At 46.4% G+C, this 15375-nt stretch overlaps 5 protein-coding genes across 5 annotated transcripts; 3 read left to right on the top strand and 2 right to left on the bottom strand.

Annotated features, from left to right (window-relative positions):
* Window positions 1-947: 947 nt before the first annotated feature.
* On the bottom strand, window positions 948-2969 carry BDW43DRAFT_261810 (uncharacterized protein). Its single transcript, XM_032040357.1, has 2 exons — window positions 1859-2969; window positions 948-1800 (listed from the first exon to the last, which is right to left on the bottom strand). The coding sequence occupies exons 1-2, from the start codon at window positions 2486-2488 to the stop codon at window positions 1681-1683; spliced, it is 750 nt and encodes a 249-aa protein (XP_031905332.1). The 5' UTR covers window positions 2489-2969; the 3' UTR covers window positions 948-1680.
* Window positions 2970-4221: 1252 nt separating this feature from the next.
* BDW43DRAFT_261808 (HVSL domain-containing protein) lies at window positions 4222-5562 on the top strand. The gene is made up of 3 exons (XM_032040356.1): window positions 4222-4503; window positions 4556-4781; window positions 4835-5562. The coding sequence occupies exons 1-3, from the start codon at window positions 4239-4241 to the stop codon at window positions 5274-5276; spliced, it is 933 nt and encodes a 310-aa protein (XP_031905331.1). The 5' UTR covers window positions 4222-4238; the 3' UTR covers window positions 5277-5562.
* Window positions 5563-7331: 1769 nt separating this feature from the next.
* Window positions 7332-8557, top strand: BDW43DRAFT_117827 (uncharacterized protein). The gene is made up of 4 exons (XM_032038028.1): window positions 7332-7502; window positions 7555-7635; window positions 7717-8195; window positions 8392-8557. Exons 1-3 carry the CDS (start codon window positions 7470-7472, stop codon window positions 8071-8073), a joined length of 471 nt encoding a protein of 156 aa, XP_031905330.1. The 5' UTR covers window positions 7332-7469; the 3' UTR covers window positions 8074-8195; window positions 8392-8557.
* A 4-nt stretch (window positions 8558-8561) lies between these two features.
* On the bottom strand, window positions 8562-10722 carry BDW43DRAFT_117800 (putative MFS transporter). Its single transcript, XM_032038027.1, has 5 exons — window positions 10252-10722; window positions 9578-10192; window positions 9278-9514; window positions 9139-9222; window positions 8562-9062 (listed from the first exon to the last, which is right to left on the bottom strand). Exons 1-5 carry the CDS (start codon window positions 10397-10399, stop codon window positions 8860-8862), a joined length of 1287 nt encoding a protein of 428 aa, XP_031905329.1. The 5' UTR covers window positions 10400-10722; the 3' UTR covers window positions 8562-8859.
* Window positions 10723-13064: 2342 nt separating this feature from the next.
* BDW43DRAFT_320314 (neutral amino acid permease) lies at window positions 13065-15008 on the top strand (the record flags this gene model as incomplete). Its single annotated transcript, XM_032049054.1, has 8 exons — window positions 13065-13261; window positions 13325-13411; window positions 13476-13807; window positions 13864-14007; window positions 14060-14274; window positions 14334-14531; window positions 14585-14728; window positions 14798-15008. The coding sequence occupies 8 exons, from the start codon at window positions 13065-13067 to the stop codon at window positions 14879-14881; spliced, it is 1401 nt and encodes a 466-aa protein (XP_031905328.1). The 3' UTR covers window positions 14882-15008.
* Between the last annotated feature and the right edge of the window lie 367 nt (window positions 15009-15375).

Genomic DNA, 15375 nt, shown 5'->3' with positions numbered 1-15375 from the left:
CAAGCTGTCCTTGGTGGCGGAGTTGCATGACAATCGTCGGATGATTATCAATAACACGCGCCAAGCCTTTTCCTGATGCACCTTCATTTGGTCGCCCCATTATATTCGAACAAAGACTTGTACTCACTGGTGGTTTCAGTTTAAAGTGAGACAATAATAATAAGGATGACACATAACGATCTTATTTAACTAGTAATCGGAATAACAATCAGAGAGAAGAATCCTACCTCGTGAAATTATTCGGCGACCTGTAATCATAATTAGAAGATTAAGGTCACCACGCCGTAATGGGAGTACTTACCGCGTAATCCCGGCCTATATAATCTACCCCATGCTTAACAAGAACCCTTTGGTGTAATTGAATCCCAGGTAATAGAATAAAAATAAAGCATAGTTGACGCTCAAGTGCTTAGGCAAATATCCCTTATGCTCTCATTGCGCTTAACAATATCGTGTATAGTCCTTGTGCAAGTCACACGATTATCTAGCTCCTGAACAGGAAAGACTATTTATCTAGATGGGTAGGAAATATAGCGTGCTATCTAGCTATGTAATGGTGTGATACTTCTTTTTCTCGGATGGTATCAACCCCTACCAGCCTTATTGTCACCCATGTTGTTCCTAGCGTGCGCATATACACTTTAGCGCAATGAGCGTCCTCCCCCGCTCCCAATATCTTGGCGTCGCGTGGAGACAATCCAGCCCTAAGAGCTTATCATCATGAAGGGCCCTCCATGCTCGGTGCATTCATATTTGCTCCAGGGAACTTGTCATAATGCTATAACACACCAAGTCTGTACGGACCTTAAAGGAGATGGTGTTACTATTTTTGGGTTGAGGGGATGGGGTCAAGGGAAGGTGGACGACCAAAAGTTTTTTTTAAATAATAATAATAATACACAACTATCTACCTTTGGCTACTAAGGAGAGTAATACTGTCTATATGTAAATGACCATCTGCAAGGTTGGGCGTATTAATGACTTGCTAATATATGGGATATGCAAGGGTGAGCTACAGCATCGAGACTCCGACAGAATCTAGTATACATATATGCGTACGCTGTTCCGCTGTTATGCATTATCGCGCTTCATTTTTGCCTCCTTAGTTGGGATTATTTACATTAAACTCAATAGCACAGTACGGAGTAGCATAACTTTACTTGAGTGGGAGGTATTAAGATACTAATGGTAATGCTCTGGGATTTGTATATTGCCTCGGTCGAATGTGTTGTCACTCCTAGCGGCACAAACAGGTTTATTTGTTTGTGTAAAGTCACTCTATCGAATGTATAGATGCGACACCCGAGAGGATGAAGTACGTCCAGCGGGTTCTCTGATGGGCATTCAGTACAGGAACAGGTCGAATCAACATTAAAAAAAATGTCCATTCATGACCGCGGTCAAGTCCAACGGCCGTAGGAAGAAGCACATCTGAACTTGACAGACATTTAAATACAGAAAGTCGGACAACATGCAGGGTAAATGACATCTCGTTTCCCAAAACTCCGAACATAACCGTAAATCAACCCATTCGTCCCTATCATAATGCTGAAGAAAATATAAAACATGAGGTATCACATTGTAATGTCCAAATCCCTGACATCCTAGTCCTTTATAACATCATGATCCTTTATATATCCCTTAATTAAAATTTCGAAAGCGGAGAAATTGATTCCAAGCTTATTGAGTATCCCTGCGGCTGCGACGACGCAGACTCAGTGCCTTTCTGAGGGAGGCGAAAGGCTTCGGTAGGGGTGTGTTGTAGAATGGATCATTCTTGAAATCTTCATCGGTGAATTTCTGCAAAGAGATTAATGTTTGATCATGACGAAGCAAATGGGCAAGATAGGTAACTCACCATGCCGGGGCAACGCATAAAATTACCATAATCGTTCATCATATTGGTACCTTCCTCATAGTTGTACGTTTGTCCTTCCCGATCTATCGTTCCAGGGGGGTAGAAAGCCACGCCATCGAGAGGACGATGACTGTTGATGCAGTCTTTGATCTTATCCTCTGGGGTGGCTTTCAAGGCTTCTGCGTTCGTTCTTTTGACGGCCTCGATCGGGCTCGCTTTGCTGTCGATATTTCTTTCAGGGTAAACCGCATCGTAGGGTCCTTCGTGATGATACTGATAAAAGCTGGCACTATCCAAGCGGTCGATGATATCAGGATTAACAAGCTGACTATCCCGAGAATACCTCGTCGTGCGTCGTGTTCCGCGAGACTGGCGGCGGGAGTGCTGGCTATAGTAGCTAGGGCACTCGCGTCTTCTTCTTGGCTCAACAGGGACGTGCTCGAGGTATCCGTCGAAATAGACGGAAGGGATAGAAGAGGATCGCTGACGCCGAAGTGACTGGCGGGTTGGTGAAGGAGAGAGGAAGCGGCAGTAGGCATTGTTCATGTTCAGTTCCATCTCCCGCTGCTGCTGGTGAGAAGGATAGGGTGAGTAGGGTGTCATATAGATCGCCTCGCCGGCGGAGGACATCTTTTCGAATAGACGGTGAAGGTGCCGTAAAATAAAAGCGAGGCCAGTCTACTGACAGCTCAGATGGCTGAATAGAGTTGGATAGGTGTATGCAGGTAGGTGATAGCACCCCGACGCTATTGCGATAGTGCGTTTAGTGTCACGATCCGATGTGGGGCTAGGTATTGAAAATAGTAGAACCTCACGAAAAGGGTCTTAAGTGCAATCCGATGATATGAAGTTGACAGAGACGAGTTTATCTGAGAAGAAGAAGTAGGAGAGGACAGGAAAGAGAAGAAGATTTAGCAGAGAAATTTTATTGAGCGAGAACAGTCATCTAAGAGTAATCACTGCCCACCGGAGGCCGAGAGTGACGTGACGACTTGCGTATGATCTTTCCACAGGGTCCGGGGGCTTATCGATAACGGTGGCACGTCAGCCCCTGTCTGGGTTTAGCGTCAGGATCCCTTCGGAAGACTAGACCCTTTTGGTTGCATTGCCCTGACTTCAATGATGAAAAGACGAGTCTAGAATGGTAGATTTTTCGCTTTTTTTTATTACCCAACATTATAATCCATGGAATCCTCTGCCACCATCGCCCGGCTCATCCGCGGGGACCTTAGGTACCAAAAGGCAGTTGCAATTTTTTGAGGTACGTCAACCCAACTAACAGTTTCCTGCTCATTCTCGACTTTCTGACTCTGACTGGGTTAGATGACTCCGGTGGGTCGCAGATCACTGCTGACCAATTCTTAGTGTCACGTCATATAATGATCTCACGGAGGGTCTGCAGTTTCCACCTGGCGAGGCGCATATCTATCTCCTTAACAATTTATTTATTCGAACTATAGTACACTTCAATGTATCTATGGAATCGCTTCTACAAAGACAAGATACTCTTCGATTTTAAGCTTATTCCTAGCACGATTATAGCGTCCGTGCTGATCGCAGTAACGTAGCGTAGTACAGGTGCTACTCTGTGATGTAGTACTAGCGAGGGGTCTAGAAGGACCGTGGAATCCGCTTCCATGACGTTTAGTTCACTCGCACGAGCCACCGGTTCAGCTCAGAGTCCAAAACCTTCAGCCCTGAGCCATTGGACACTTTTTTTCATTCAAAAATTTTTAATCACTAGAAGTTGGTTCCTATGTACTCCGTACCGCAACAAAGTCCGGAGAATTTCGATAAAGCAGGTGCTGGAACATTTTCCGATATTTCCAACAAAATTGAGATCTAGTAAATTAAAAAAGCTAAAAATATTTGTTCAAATCTGAGTCATACGATTGGTTTTACCTTTTCCTTTTGCCTACTAATCGGTCCGTGGCAAGCATTACGAATATTTAGCTTTCTGGCGTCCGAAATGTAGAAAACTAGCCTGTAAGAATACTATAGTCTACGGTAATAGAAACTTGAGAGGATCACTTCGGTGTCCGAATATCATTGGAAAGGGGGGAGTCCTGGCTCATACTTCCGGTCAGTTTTACGGCAAGTAATTGGACGAGTCAGTTTACTACTATATTACTGGCAGCTCGGGATGCAAGGCATAACCCGTATAATAGCGAGGTATTTCCAATTTCTGATATTAATAGGCTGTACGGAATTATGACCAAGAGATGCATACACGAAGTCGCCAGTATGTATTGTCAATGTTTCATTGGGGTAAAGAAAGCGGCAGGCTTGGCACTCCCAGAAATACCAAAAGTTACCAACACGTTTCTTGGCTCGAGAGCTGAACAACAAACCGTTTTCCCCCAACGCAACGACTCATCATATGATGGCTTTGGTGCAGTATTCGGATTCCGAGTCCGAAGAAGATCCTTCACAAAGTGAAATACCCCCAAGACCAGTCAAGAGACTGCGTCAAGAAAGCACTGCCACCCCAGTCTCAGCCCTCCCCCCATTACCCAAAGCCTTCCACGATCTATATGCGTCAAGCACTCGTATTAGTGTAAAGGATGACCCAAGCCTCCATGGCGGCCGTAAAAGGGTCATTCCGCACGTTGAAGGGAATTGGCCTACTCATATATATTTAGAATGTAAGGCCTCAGTCTCCGCTGCTATTCCCAATTTGCGAGCTGACACGAATAGGGTATCCATCCAAAGAAGAGCTGGCCACATTGGGCAAGGCTATAGCGCAGATTAAGAGAAAGCTTAGAGAGAGTAAAGTGGAGCTTAATAGCTTGCTACGAAGTGATCTTGGCGCACAACTCCCTCTGCATATCAGCCTCTCGAGGCCGGTAGTTCTTCGGACAGAACAGAGATTTTCATTTTTGGAGACTTTTCAATCAGCTATCCGAGGCTCCAATATAAGGGAGTAAGTTGCATTCTCCTCCTTGCAGGGCTATAACGTTTCTGACAACGCCCAAGGTTCAATGTTGCAACAGATGGCTTGCACTGTGTACCCAATTACGAAAAGACACGGTGGTTTTATGTTTTTCGCCTAAAAAGGCCAGAAAATGACGCTCTGAACCGCCTCCTCGGACTCTCAAATCGGTCCCTAGCTCTATTTGGCCAGCCGCCGCTCTACGAGGCTTCACCGCATGTCTCAAGTGCAGATGCAGACTCCAGTGGCCCCATGCAACCGCGGCGAAACGAAGCCAATGGACGAACCGATTTCCCAGATTACTCCCACTGCTTTCATATCTCTCTCGCATGGAGCCTGACGGAACCCTCCGCCGATGAGAGGAATCAGATCGCGAATATGGTTCTCCAAGATCTATGTGGCCTTAGCGTTCGCTTTGACTGCGTGAAAGCCAAAATTGGCAACAATATAACAAGTATACCACTTCCTACTGGAATGATTGGTTAAGTTAGAATCGGAAGATTTTCATGTGTCCTGTGACATGCGAACAAAATTGATCGATGCCTTGCAGAGAACTACTAGTGCAATTGGATTGGATTCACGACCAACTGTGGAGATCAGCTGATTAGTTAATGGTATATAAACATATCTGTGCATAACTGTGGAGTAGTCCGGTGCTCTGGAGGCTAACTTGTACTGATTCCATTGGCCATACCCCGTACATCCCTTCAGTCTCAAACTTTATCCAAGGAAACGGTAGAAAAAAAATCTCTTTACGATCAGCCGAGCAAAAAAGAAATTAAAAACAAAATTAAAAAAAAAAGTGACAAAAGGAAAAGGAAAGAAGGAACGGAGAAAATGAAACTTAATGAAAGTCATGATATGTCTACCCTTGCTGAACTTTTTCTACAATCCGTTGTTGAGACCCAGCAGGTCCTCGGACTTTAAACCATGTAATTGCGCAACATGGCTTGAGAGAATTGTACCGTGGCTCATACCTAACTGGTAGATTCATAATTATAAACCAGGTGTGTGTTTTGTTATGATCTAATTGGCTTGCTTGCGGTGCTATACAGAAGAGCCCATCAGGGTCATTAGGATTTTGCAATAGAACAGATTCGCTCTTTTCGGCCGAAGGATCAAAGAGATGAAGAAAGAGGCCGACGCTTTTTGGTTCATAGTCAAACATAGTATATATTGTAGAACCGTGCGACAGCAAAATACAAAGTAGTGGAATAGAAATATAATATACCAGAGATGTCTGGATCTGCTCTATCAACAAGTCGAAGCCGCTCTTACAAGTAGTATCGATGCTTCGAAAATATAACTTGGAAAGTGCTTTTCACAAAAGGTGCATGTACCTCCTCCTAAATCAATTACGGTATCTATAGTGTCACCAGAATCAGCTAGATTGAGTAAATCTAGGAAAGGTAAAGGCTAGAAAGACTAAGAGTAACCTACGTCACCCTGGGTTGCTCAATGCAACATATAATGAATAGTACTTTCCAAGAGTAATCTATGATCTTCTATCTCCATGATACTATGCCTTCAATCATCTGGCACTGTTGAACTGCACGTCGTTTATTATCTGTTGTGCAACCAACTTTCGTTTTTCAATAATATTCATACTCTTCGCAGTCCAACAACTGGACGGACACGGGAAAGATGTCTTCGCTCGAGTTGATTCAACAGTCACATGAGTTCTAGTGCTATATTTTAAGGACAGTTGAAACCTACTCTTTTCGTACGTCTAACGAGCGAGGACCTCGCCGTGCCAAAGAGTCCCCAGAAGTTTCAAGATCCAATAACTTGCCCCACATTTCTGGCACTTCTTTCATTATTTGAAGCTTGGGGTCCGAACACCCTGGTGTTCGGACTTGCGAGCCCTTGATACCACGACCGAATACCGAGCTTCATCGCAGATATTCTTACAGATCGGCAAGAGACTGTTGTATGACATTGCTGCAAGTACACCCTTGGGAAGGTGGTATGTCCGCTCACCTCGTTCGCAGCCTGTGTAGAATGATTATAGTTGGGGTTATAGCCACATTTAAATTATTCGATCGGTTGACTTTGTTGTGACGAATTCCTCTATAGAGCCTTAGTTGGAATATTTATTCAAGGTGGCTTCAAAGCAGGCTGCATCCCGTAGCATACTGCTGCGAGCGAGCCCCCTTACGGGGTGGATGTAGAGCGATTTGCTTAGGCGTCTCAATTGTTTTGTCTAGATATTCTTCAGGCAGATGGTTCCAAAGCGTTCTGCATGTGAGGTCTGCATTGTGAATGCGAAGCTATATATTCACCTTCCTTTTACATTTCTCGTAGATCGTGTATTTTCTGATGAAGCTTGTAGAAGCTAGGTTGATTGATCTATTTATCTTGAATGTACAAAAGTAAGCCTTTGGTATAGTAGTGCATCAGGCAATTTGCCATTTGCTCCGACATCACGGATAAATAGACGGCAGATTGAATTTACCATCGAAGTTGCATACAAAGCAATCCATAAGGGTGGTTTGATGCCTAAGGACGCAAATTCACGAAAAATAAATTACAAAGCGGACTGTTTGTCGCGCTAAGAAACGCGTGCATCGGAATTCCCCCCCGCCGGCCTTCCACTTGCTCTGGTAGCTGCCACGTCGATCAACTAGACTACATTCTCATCTTGATTCAATTGACGCGAGAAGCTTTGCATTGCAAATTATGTCTAACATAAATCTCCCATCTGTAACGATAGTGAGTTGTCACCTCTGCCGTCCGGACCCACAACTGACGCCCTTCGCTATAGGAAGACCTACAAGCGTTTCAAGCCCAACATTTTCCCGGAACTGGACGGCCCCTTGTATCTGAATACTCGTATAATGAGAACGTATCGAAAGAGCCCGCAGACGATGATGACGGCCTCGGGTACTATCCTGATGGTGTGAAGCGTACCCTAACGGATGAGCAGATCAAAATATTCAGACATAGCGAGATACACTCAATCCTACGTGAAAGACAGCTTAGGGAGGAAGAGCTGGCTCAAAAGTCATCTGAATCCCATGATGATATAGATGAATCTGGCACAGCTGACAAGCAATCTGGTGCTGTTGTCGGTGAAACTGATCAATCAACAGGGGAGCACAAAATACAAACCTTGCGCTCTGAGCCTAAACAACCACTGGCTAAGATGCAAACCGAACATAATAGCTCGAACTCCACCCTAGATTATGATGAAGAGGCTGATGGGAATACCTCCCACAAGCCTACTCCGTCTGGGTATAGAGCTCAGTTCGCTGGTCGCAGGATCGTGTCGTATGAAGATTAATCGTCGACTTATGAGACGAATAAATAGAAGGGAAAACAGAAGCCCATTGTGGGCTCCGAGCGTTATTAAATCCCGCTACCGGCGACTACAGATACGAGTCTCGAATCATCATCCAGCGTTCTGTGAGTCTCCTCTACTTGATCCCAGTTCCCCAGCTATGATGAAAATTTTTCGTATCAGTCATCCTTAGTCGGATCGTCATACCATCTGCGGATGTGTAAGACTATGGCGACTTTAATCTTCTCTCTGAGCCTTTTTCAAATATGTTCAAACTTGATCCATGTAGAGTCTATGATGCTAACTGGCCAGACGAAGCAGGAATTATTCCGTATAGCTCGGAACACCACGCGATTACTGTACAATTACATGTAGCTTCAACCTTGCATCGGTGCTGGAGTTATATTGGATCCTCACCTGGACGTCTCCCGTGTGCTTTTTGGCGTAATGAGCTACCCAGGTTGAGTCTACTTAGTCACAACCTGCCAAGTAACCTATAAGCCACACAAAGCGAGCCATAGACATGAATGTCAGTCTCACCGCGGCTTGCGCAGCAACGTCGGGGTAAACCCACTCTTTGATGAACCAACTGAATCATTCCTGAGGTGACATCAGGGGCATCTTTTATATCAAACGCCTTAGTGTTCCGTCCCCGGGTTCAATCTTGTATGAGGTCTATAGAAAACAACTAGACAGACAAACAATATACCAATGCAATGTTCAAATCTAGTGTAGGATCCACTTCCGAATTCAGATCAACCATCTCAACAAGTCCATCGCCTGCTTATTCTAATTTTCTATAAGTCGATCGTTCTCGTCGTCCTCGAGCCTTATGGACCCCTGCTTGGGAATAAAAGCCCAGAAAATGCCAATGCCAATCAGCAAACCGACCATAATCGGTTGCAAGACTTGGACACCAGCTTTCGAGGCTATTGCACCTGTCATGAAAGGAAAAGCGGCAGAACCAGCTTGTCCTAGACTCGCAGTGAAACCTATTTCGAGGGGGTTAGAAAAGCGAAACTGACACTGCAGTACATGCAAAAGAAAGACGGTGCCAAGATAACACACCTATTGCCCCGACATGAAGCTCTTGGGGAACGATTTCGGTGAGAACGTACAACCCAACAGGGTAAAACGGTCCGATAAAGAACCCTATTTCACTTGTCAGTAACCGATCATATCTGCTGCGAATGCTCAAGATCCATACCCAAGAGGAAAACCGCGATAGCATTAACAGGAATGCTCGGGACAAACCAGAACATGAGCTGCATCATCACCGCCAGGACGAGATAAACAAAGACCATTCGGCGCTCGCCAAATCTATGGGTGACGTCCGCGAGAAGAACTCGACCAACGGTAAAACCTGTCCAAAACCCGGAGGCGATATAGCCTACCTTCTTTGGGTCGCCATGCCTCACTGAGACGATGAACTGGACAATCCACCCTGTCTAATGTCAGCTGGGACTGATGAGTGGAAATTATTGGGGCCATGTTTCGGGAAACCTACCACCAGAAGCCACCTCCGCACCAGCATAAAGGAAGAAGAATCCGTTCAGGATCCATACCGACCGGTTTGCTAGCGTAGCTCTCAATTCACTACCGGCCGTCTCCTTCGCGTTCCGCACGTTAGGCTGGAAAAGCCCCCGCCTGAATGTCCAACACAGAGACAAGATATTCAATACACCCACGCATAATGTGATCAAGTAGTAATGATGCCATTCCGGCGTCTGCGAGGCGATTGTGTTCGCAATTAACGGAGCAATGATTGTTCCTAAGCCGTAAATAGCGTGAAGTATGCCAAGCCACCTATGAGAGTTTTTCACCGTGATAGTGAAGGCATTGGCCTGCGCATCCTGAAAAGCGACGCCCGCTCCTGAAAAAAAGAAGGCGGCCATAAAGAGAGGATAGGGCGGATGCCAGAACATCAGTGCATATCCGATGCATTGGATGGTTGCGCCAAGGACCAACGTTCCTCCCGTCCCTAGTCTGGAGCAGACATGGATGTTGGCGAAACAGGCGCAGAGCCAGCCGGCAAAATTCACAAGGTATATAAATGAGACTTGAAGCAAGCCTATCTGGTACGTTGGTTGGATGTATGGTATCAGAACACCGGTGGCAGCGTCTACTGTCGGTCAGTTCGGAACTCCCCACTTTTTCCCAAAAGGCAAGAAATAAACAGACCATTCAGTCCAGCTACCATGACTGCAAAGTTTGTACTGAAGATCTTCCCCATGACCTGGCGAGCGTCCTTCTGGTCATAGAAGGATGGCTCATGAGCCGAGTCTTCCTCACCCTGCGCAATACGGCCATTTTCCGTTACAGTAGCCATGGTTGCGAATGTTTACCTGCTGCAGAGACCGACAGAAGGACAGATGAGAATTTGAAGTATTTTATTGTCGGACTCACGTTGGCCAAACCAAATGCTAGGCTATCGCGGTTGCTCAGCTCCTCAAATGATACAATGGAGGGGTAAACTGAACACACGAAGGTCCAAGCGAGCTGACACGAGCCTTGGCGATGTGAGGGGCAGATCATGATCCAGCAGGTATTGATAGCTACATGGACCTGTTTCTATTGATTAATGGGCAGACTTCTAGTCGGCAGGACTGAGGATAGGATATCAGAGTTGAAGATCGTTGCACAGTTAATTGCTGTTCTGCCCAGGTTTACTAGCCAATAGGTACCCTGTCCGGAGACTCTGGTACTCAACCTCGGCTCAGGTCCTCTGTACAAGTACTACTAGGTACGACCTGGTAGTAGCAGTACTACACTTGCTCCTTGCATCGGTGCCGAAGAAGGTTCGGATGCGGAAATCTAACCCGAAGCTTAGAAACTGAGGTTCATCCACACTTCATAAGGACAAAGTACCAGAGTTATAAAGCTTAAGGGAACTGTGCCTAAAATAAGCTTATTCCTAATCTATCCAAGGGCCACAGAGACCGGAAGGTTATGAAAAGGCTCATATGAAGTGCTTGTCGACCGCGGTACCACACCGCATGGCTTGACAACGGAAACAGGACCGAGAGCCGTTCATTTCGCGGTCGGAGGTTGTGACCCTTGCATTCCTCCGTGGCCTCCATAGTCAAATGACCTTTCGGAGGCGCAAATGGTTCGATCTATCTCTAGGAGGCATATCCCTTGACCTTCCAACATCGGCGGGTGTGGCCTTAATTTATTCCCATCAAAAGAAGCCTTACAAAAACGACATTGTTGCCAGAGACCCTCAATGACAGAAACCTTGACTAACAGAAACTTCCCCAGATACAAAAGGAAGAAAGAGACAATCATCGAAACGCCCATTCGTCCGGGGCCGTAGTATATTAGTAAATCGCGCATCAATCGCCGGGCGGCTACCCCGGACCCCAGAAAAACAACGGATGTTTTTCCTCTCTCTCTCCTTCTGGCGGAAAATACCCGCAGTAGAAGTCGGGATGGAGAATAAACTCCCGGAGATTGACCAACTCCACAATCGGGTGTTGGGGGAGAGCTTGTTCGGCAGGCGTCGGGATAACCATTTGGTAATGAGTATTGTCTTGGCCAGTCAGGGCGATTCTATTAACTAATGGTAACCGCCCCATCGAGTCGTATACGGGGTGTCAGGCCTCAATGGAGACGCGGTGGGGAGAGAAATCTGGGGTTGAGCTGATCTGGGGTACGTGTTCCATGGAAGAGATTGAGCACTTTGGGAGTCTCAATGGTGATAGTGATACCAAATCATGTATCTTCCTTTCCTGAGTCGGGCTGAAGGATGAGATATTTTTAAGGTCCGAGGCTAGCCGGTGTATACGAGGGTCAACTGGCTTAAACTTTGGGTAAAATGCAAGAAATATCCGCTAGATTGACAGTGAACTTCTTCTAGAAGGGAGGAAGGAGCACTAAAGACAATTCGAGTGGTTGGTTTGCTCTAAACATACCCTTGTATATCTATAAGGATCCGGAACCTTGAGGAAAGAATGTAAAAATTGATTAATATCTTCTACCTAAAAGAACAACAACAACATATGGTGTTTGACTTGATAGTAATTGGCCACGTTCCTGCATATAGAAGAGTACCTATAGAATATATCTCGCTATTGTTTATTTCGTGATTTATATTTGTTTCTTGGAAAGTAGTTAAACATTTACATAACTGGCATTGCCCCCACCCCCCCCCCAAAAACAACCTCCTACCCTTGAAATAACAAAATCCCCTTATGTCATATAGCAGCGGTAGATCTGCAAAAGGCACAAATAGTAGTTCGAGAATGAAACCCTGAATGGCTGGATATTACGGGATAAGCTTCGGCATGGCGTTGTGGACGAATGCGGATGGTCCGGCTTGAAGCGGATTTGTACCATCTGATGGAAGCTTGCAGAACCATTCAAAATTAACGACATGGATCATCCATATCAGTATGTATAGAGATGTTTTCTGATTCAATTCCACGGGTTCCTTTTGTATGCAATAACTGACAGTGTCTTTAGCTTGCACCGATGGGCAGTGGCCGCTATTTGACTTCTTCTTTCCCCAGATCCACCTTGGAATGTAACTGCGGGCCTCCAACAGCCCAGACCCGGTGTTGGCAAATTTCCGTTACGTCGCATATTCGTGATTCGTTCTGGTTCACGATCGGCCCACTGAAACCATGCGATCTTCACCACCGATGACGGGTGAATTGAAACAGACTACTACGTTGGTGGAGATTGGGGTCAAGGAAAGTCTAGGGAGTCGGTATGGCTTGTCCTGACTCGAAACAGGTAAGCTCCGAGGCACAGGATACGTTGAGCTGCGAGATTTACTGCTTCCTAGCTTCCCCCCCGTCTCCTGACCACTTTTGCCAATCTGCTCATCAGGCAGCTCTCTTCTGCCCTGCTTCCCTTCTCACGCTCTTCATATATCTGGGCGAAGGACCTCTTCTCCCTCTCCCTCTCCCTCTCTTGCCCTCACGCAAGATCCACTTGCCACATTTCTTTTCCTAACATTATTCGTTCCTACATAGCAAGAGGTGGCCATAATGAGTCCTCCTCAGATCGTCTCGTTGCCCCCTACTGCGGTCCATGTGGAGCAGGTCCAGCAGCAGGAGAAGGCTTTACCCACAGACCACGATTCATTAAACATAGACGAGAAGAAGGAAATTACACCCCCATACATGCAAGATGCCTTCGGCGACGAGGAGTTTGCCGAGGTTAAGTATAAGGTCTTAAAGTGGTGGTGTGTACTGAGGAACCCTGATGGTTACTGAGTGACGTCTCTGACATTTCGTCCTCTCTACAGGCAATGTGGGTTGCTCATGGTGGCCGAAACAGTGTCCTTGGGCGTTCTCTCCTTACCAAAAGCCGTCGCCGGCTTAGGCTTAGTCCCGTATGTGTGCACTCAAGAAGACAGCAACATCTGAGGTTACATCCACTGACATCATGAACGGTAGTGCCATTATTATCCTAGTGACCTTGGGTATGCTGGCCACATACACAGGTTATGTGATTGGGCAATTCAAATGGAGGTATCCTCACATCTCGAACATGGCCGACGCGGGCGAGGTGCTTATGGGCAGGTTTGGCCGTGAACTGCTAGGGATTGGCCAGCTATTGTTCCTGGTATTCATTATGGCCAGTCACCTGCTCACATTTGTCATTGCTATGAACAGGCTCACGGACCATGGCACCTGCTCAATTGTTTTTGGCGTGGTTGGAATGGTGGTATCCTTCGTGTTGTCACTGCCTCGTACGCTGGCTAAGATGTCCTGGCTATCGCTAGTTTGTACGCATTCTCCATCTGGATCCCTTATATCCTGTGCCTTTACTAACAACCAGCAGCATTCATCAGTATCCTGTCCGCCGTCATCATCACCATGATCGGTGTGGGTGTCTTATCTCCAGGAGATGGTAAAGTCCAGGCTACGGTAGATACCGACCTAGTTCACGGTTTTACAGCCGTTACCAACATTGTCTTTGCTTTCTGTATGTTCTCTCTCATTCGGACTACATGGACAATCTCAACTAACCGTACTAGCCGGCCACGCCGCCTTCTTCGGCCTTGCCGCTGAGTTGAAAGATCCTCGCGACTTTCCCAAAGCCCTATGCCTCCTCCAGAGCATCGATATCTGCCTGTACATCATCGCAGCCGTGGTTATCTACCGCTATGGTGGCGCTGAGGTAGCATCCCCTGCTCTAGGCTCAGCAAGCCCCATTGTATCAAAAGTGGCCTACGGCATAGCCCTACCAACCGTAAGTACCGGCCAAAGCTCCCAAACCCACACCAAAACTAACAAGAAAAACAAAACCAGATCATCATCGCCGGTGTCATCAACGGCCACATTGCCTTCAAATACATCTACATCCGCCTCTTCCGCGGCACCGACCGTATGCACAAGCGCGACTGGGTCGCCGTCAGTTCCTGGGTCGCAATTGCTCTGAGTCTGTGGATCCTTGCCTGGATCATCGCTGAAGCTATCCCGGTCTTCAGCAACCTTCTCAGCTTGATCGTACGTCCTACTTTATCCCCACGTCTTTCCTTCTCACTAACAGCAACCCCCAGACTGCCCTGTTTGCCAGCTGGTTTACCTTCGGCCTAAGCGGCATGTTCTGGCTGTACATGAACAAAGGTCTCTGGTTTTCCTCCCCGAGGAAGATCCTCCTTACTATGGTAAATTTGCTTGCCATTGGCGTCGGTGTTTGCCTTGTATGTTTTCCCGCTCTTATCGTACCATATCCCCCTATTCAAGTGACCCGAAAGCTAATAAGCACACAGTGCGGACTCGGTCTCTACGTCTCCGGCAAAGCCATCCACGACGACCCCAGTAGCGCGAGTTTCTCCTGCGCGAACAATGCATGAGATTGCAGGGTCGTATAGCACACGTATATATACATTGGAGAAGGGACTGGGATCCAAAGGCGTTTGTGGTTATATTATGGCTGTATATATGTGAGACCTTATCTTTAGATTACACGGTTGTATATAGACCAGGGCATTGGTTCAAATGTTGATATGGATAATTCCTCTCTTGGGATTTGTGGTCCTTGGTAAATATCGGTAGCGGTGATTGTGTATGTGTATGGGATTGAAGTTCCTGGATAAGGGGTGTATATCGTATGACTCCGTGTCTCGTTATTTTGGTGCGGAGTTAGGAGTCCTATCTTTCTTGGGTTGGAAGTCTATGTTCGGGTCTAGTCTAAGTGCAATACTTGCTGCGCTGGGGATTTCTGGGAGTTAGGTAGGAAGCGGATTTGTGGTTGCGAACTAGTAGACTAAGCTTTATGTGTTTGGTTGTCTCGTTCTAGGGATACTGGATAATAAGTTGATTGGATGATTCGCGAATACAGGTGCTG

Source organism: Aspergillus alliaceus, assembly GCF_009176365.1.
Source record: "Aspergillus alliaceus strain CBS 536.65 unplaced genomic scaffold BDW43scaffold_3, whole genome shotgun sequence".
Taxonomy (NCBI): Eukaryota; Fungi; Ascomycota; class Eurotiomycetes; order Eurotiales; family Aspergillaceae; genus Aspergillus; species Aspergillus alliaceus.
This window is presented reverse-complemented; position numbering and strand designations above follow the sequence as displayed.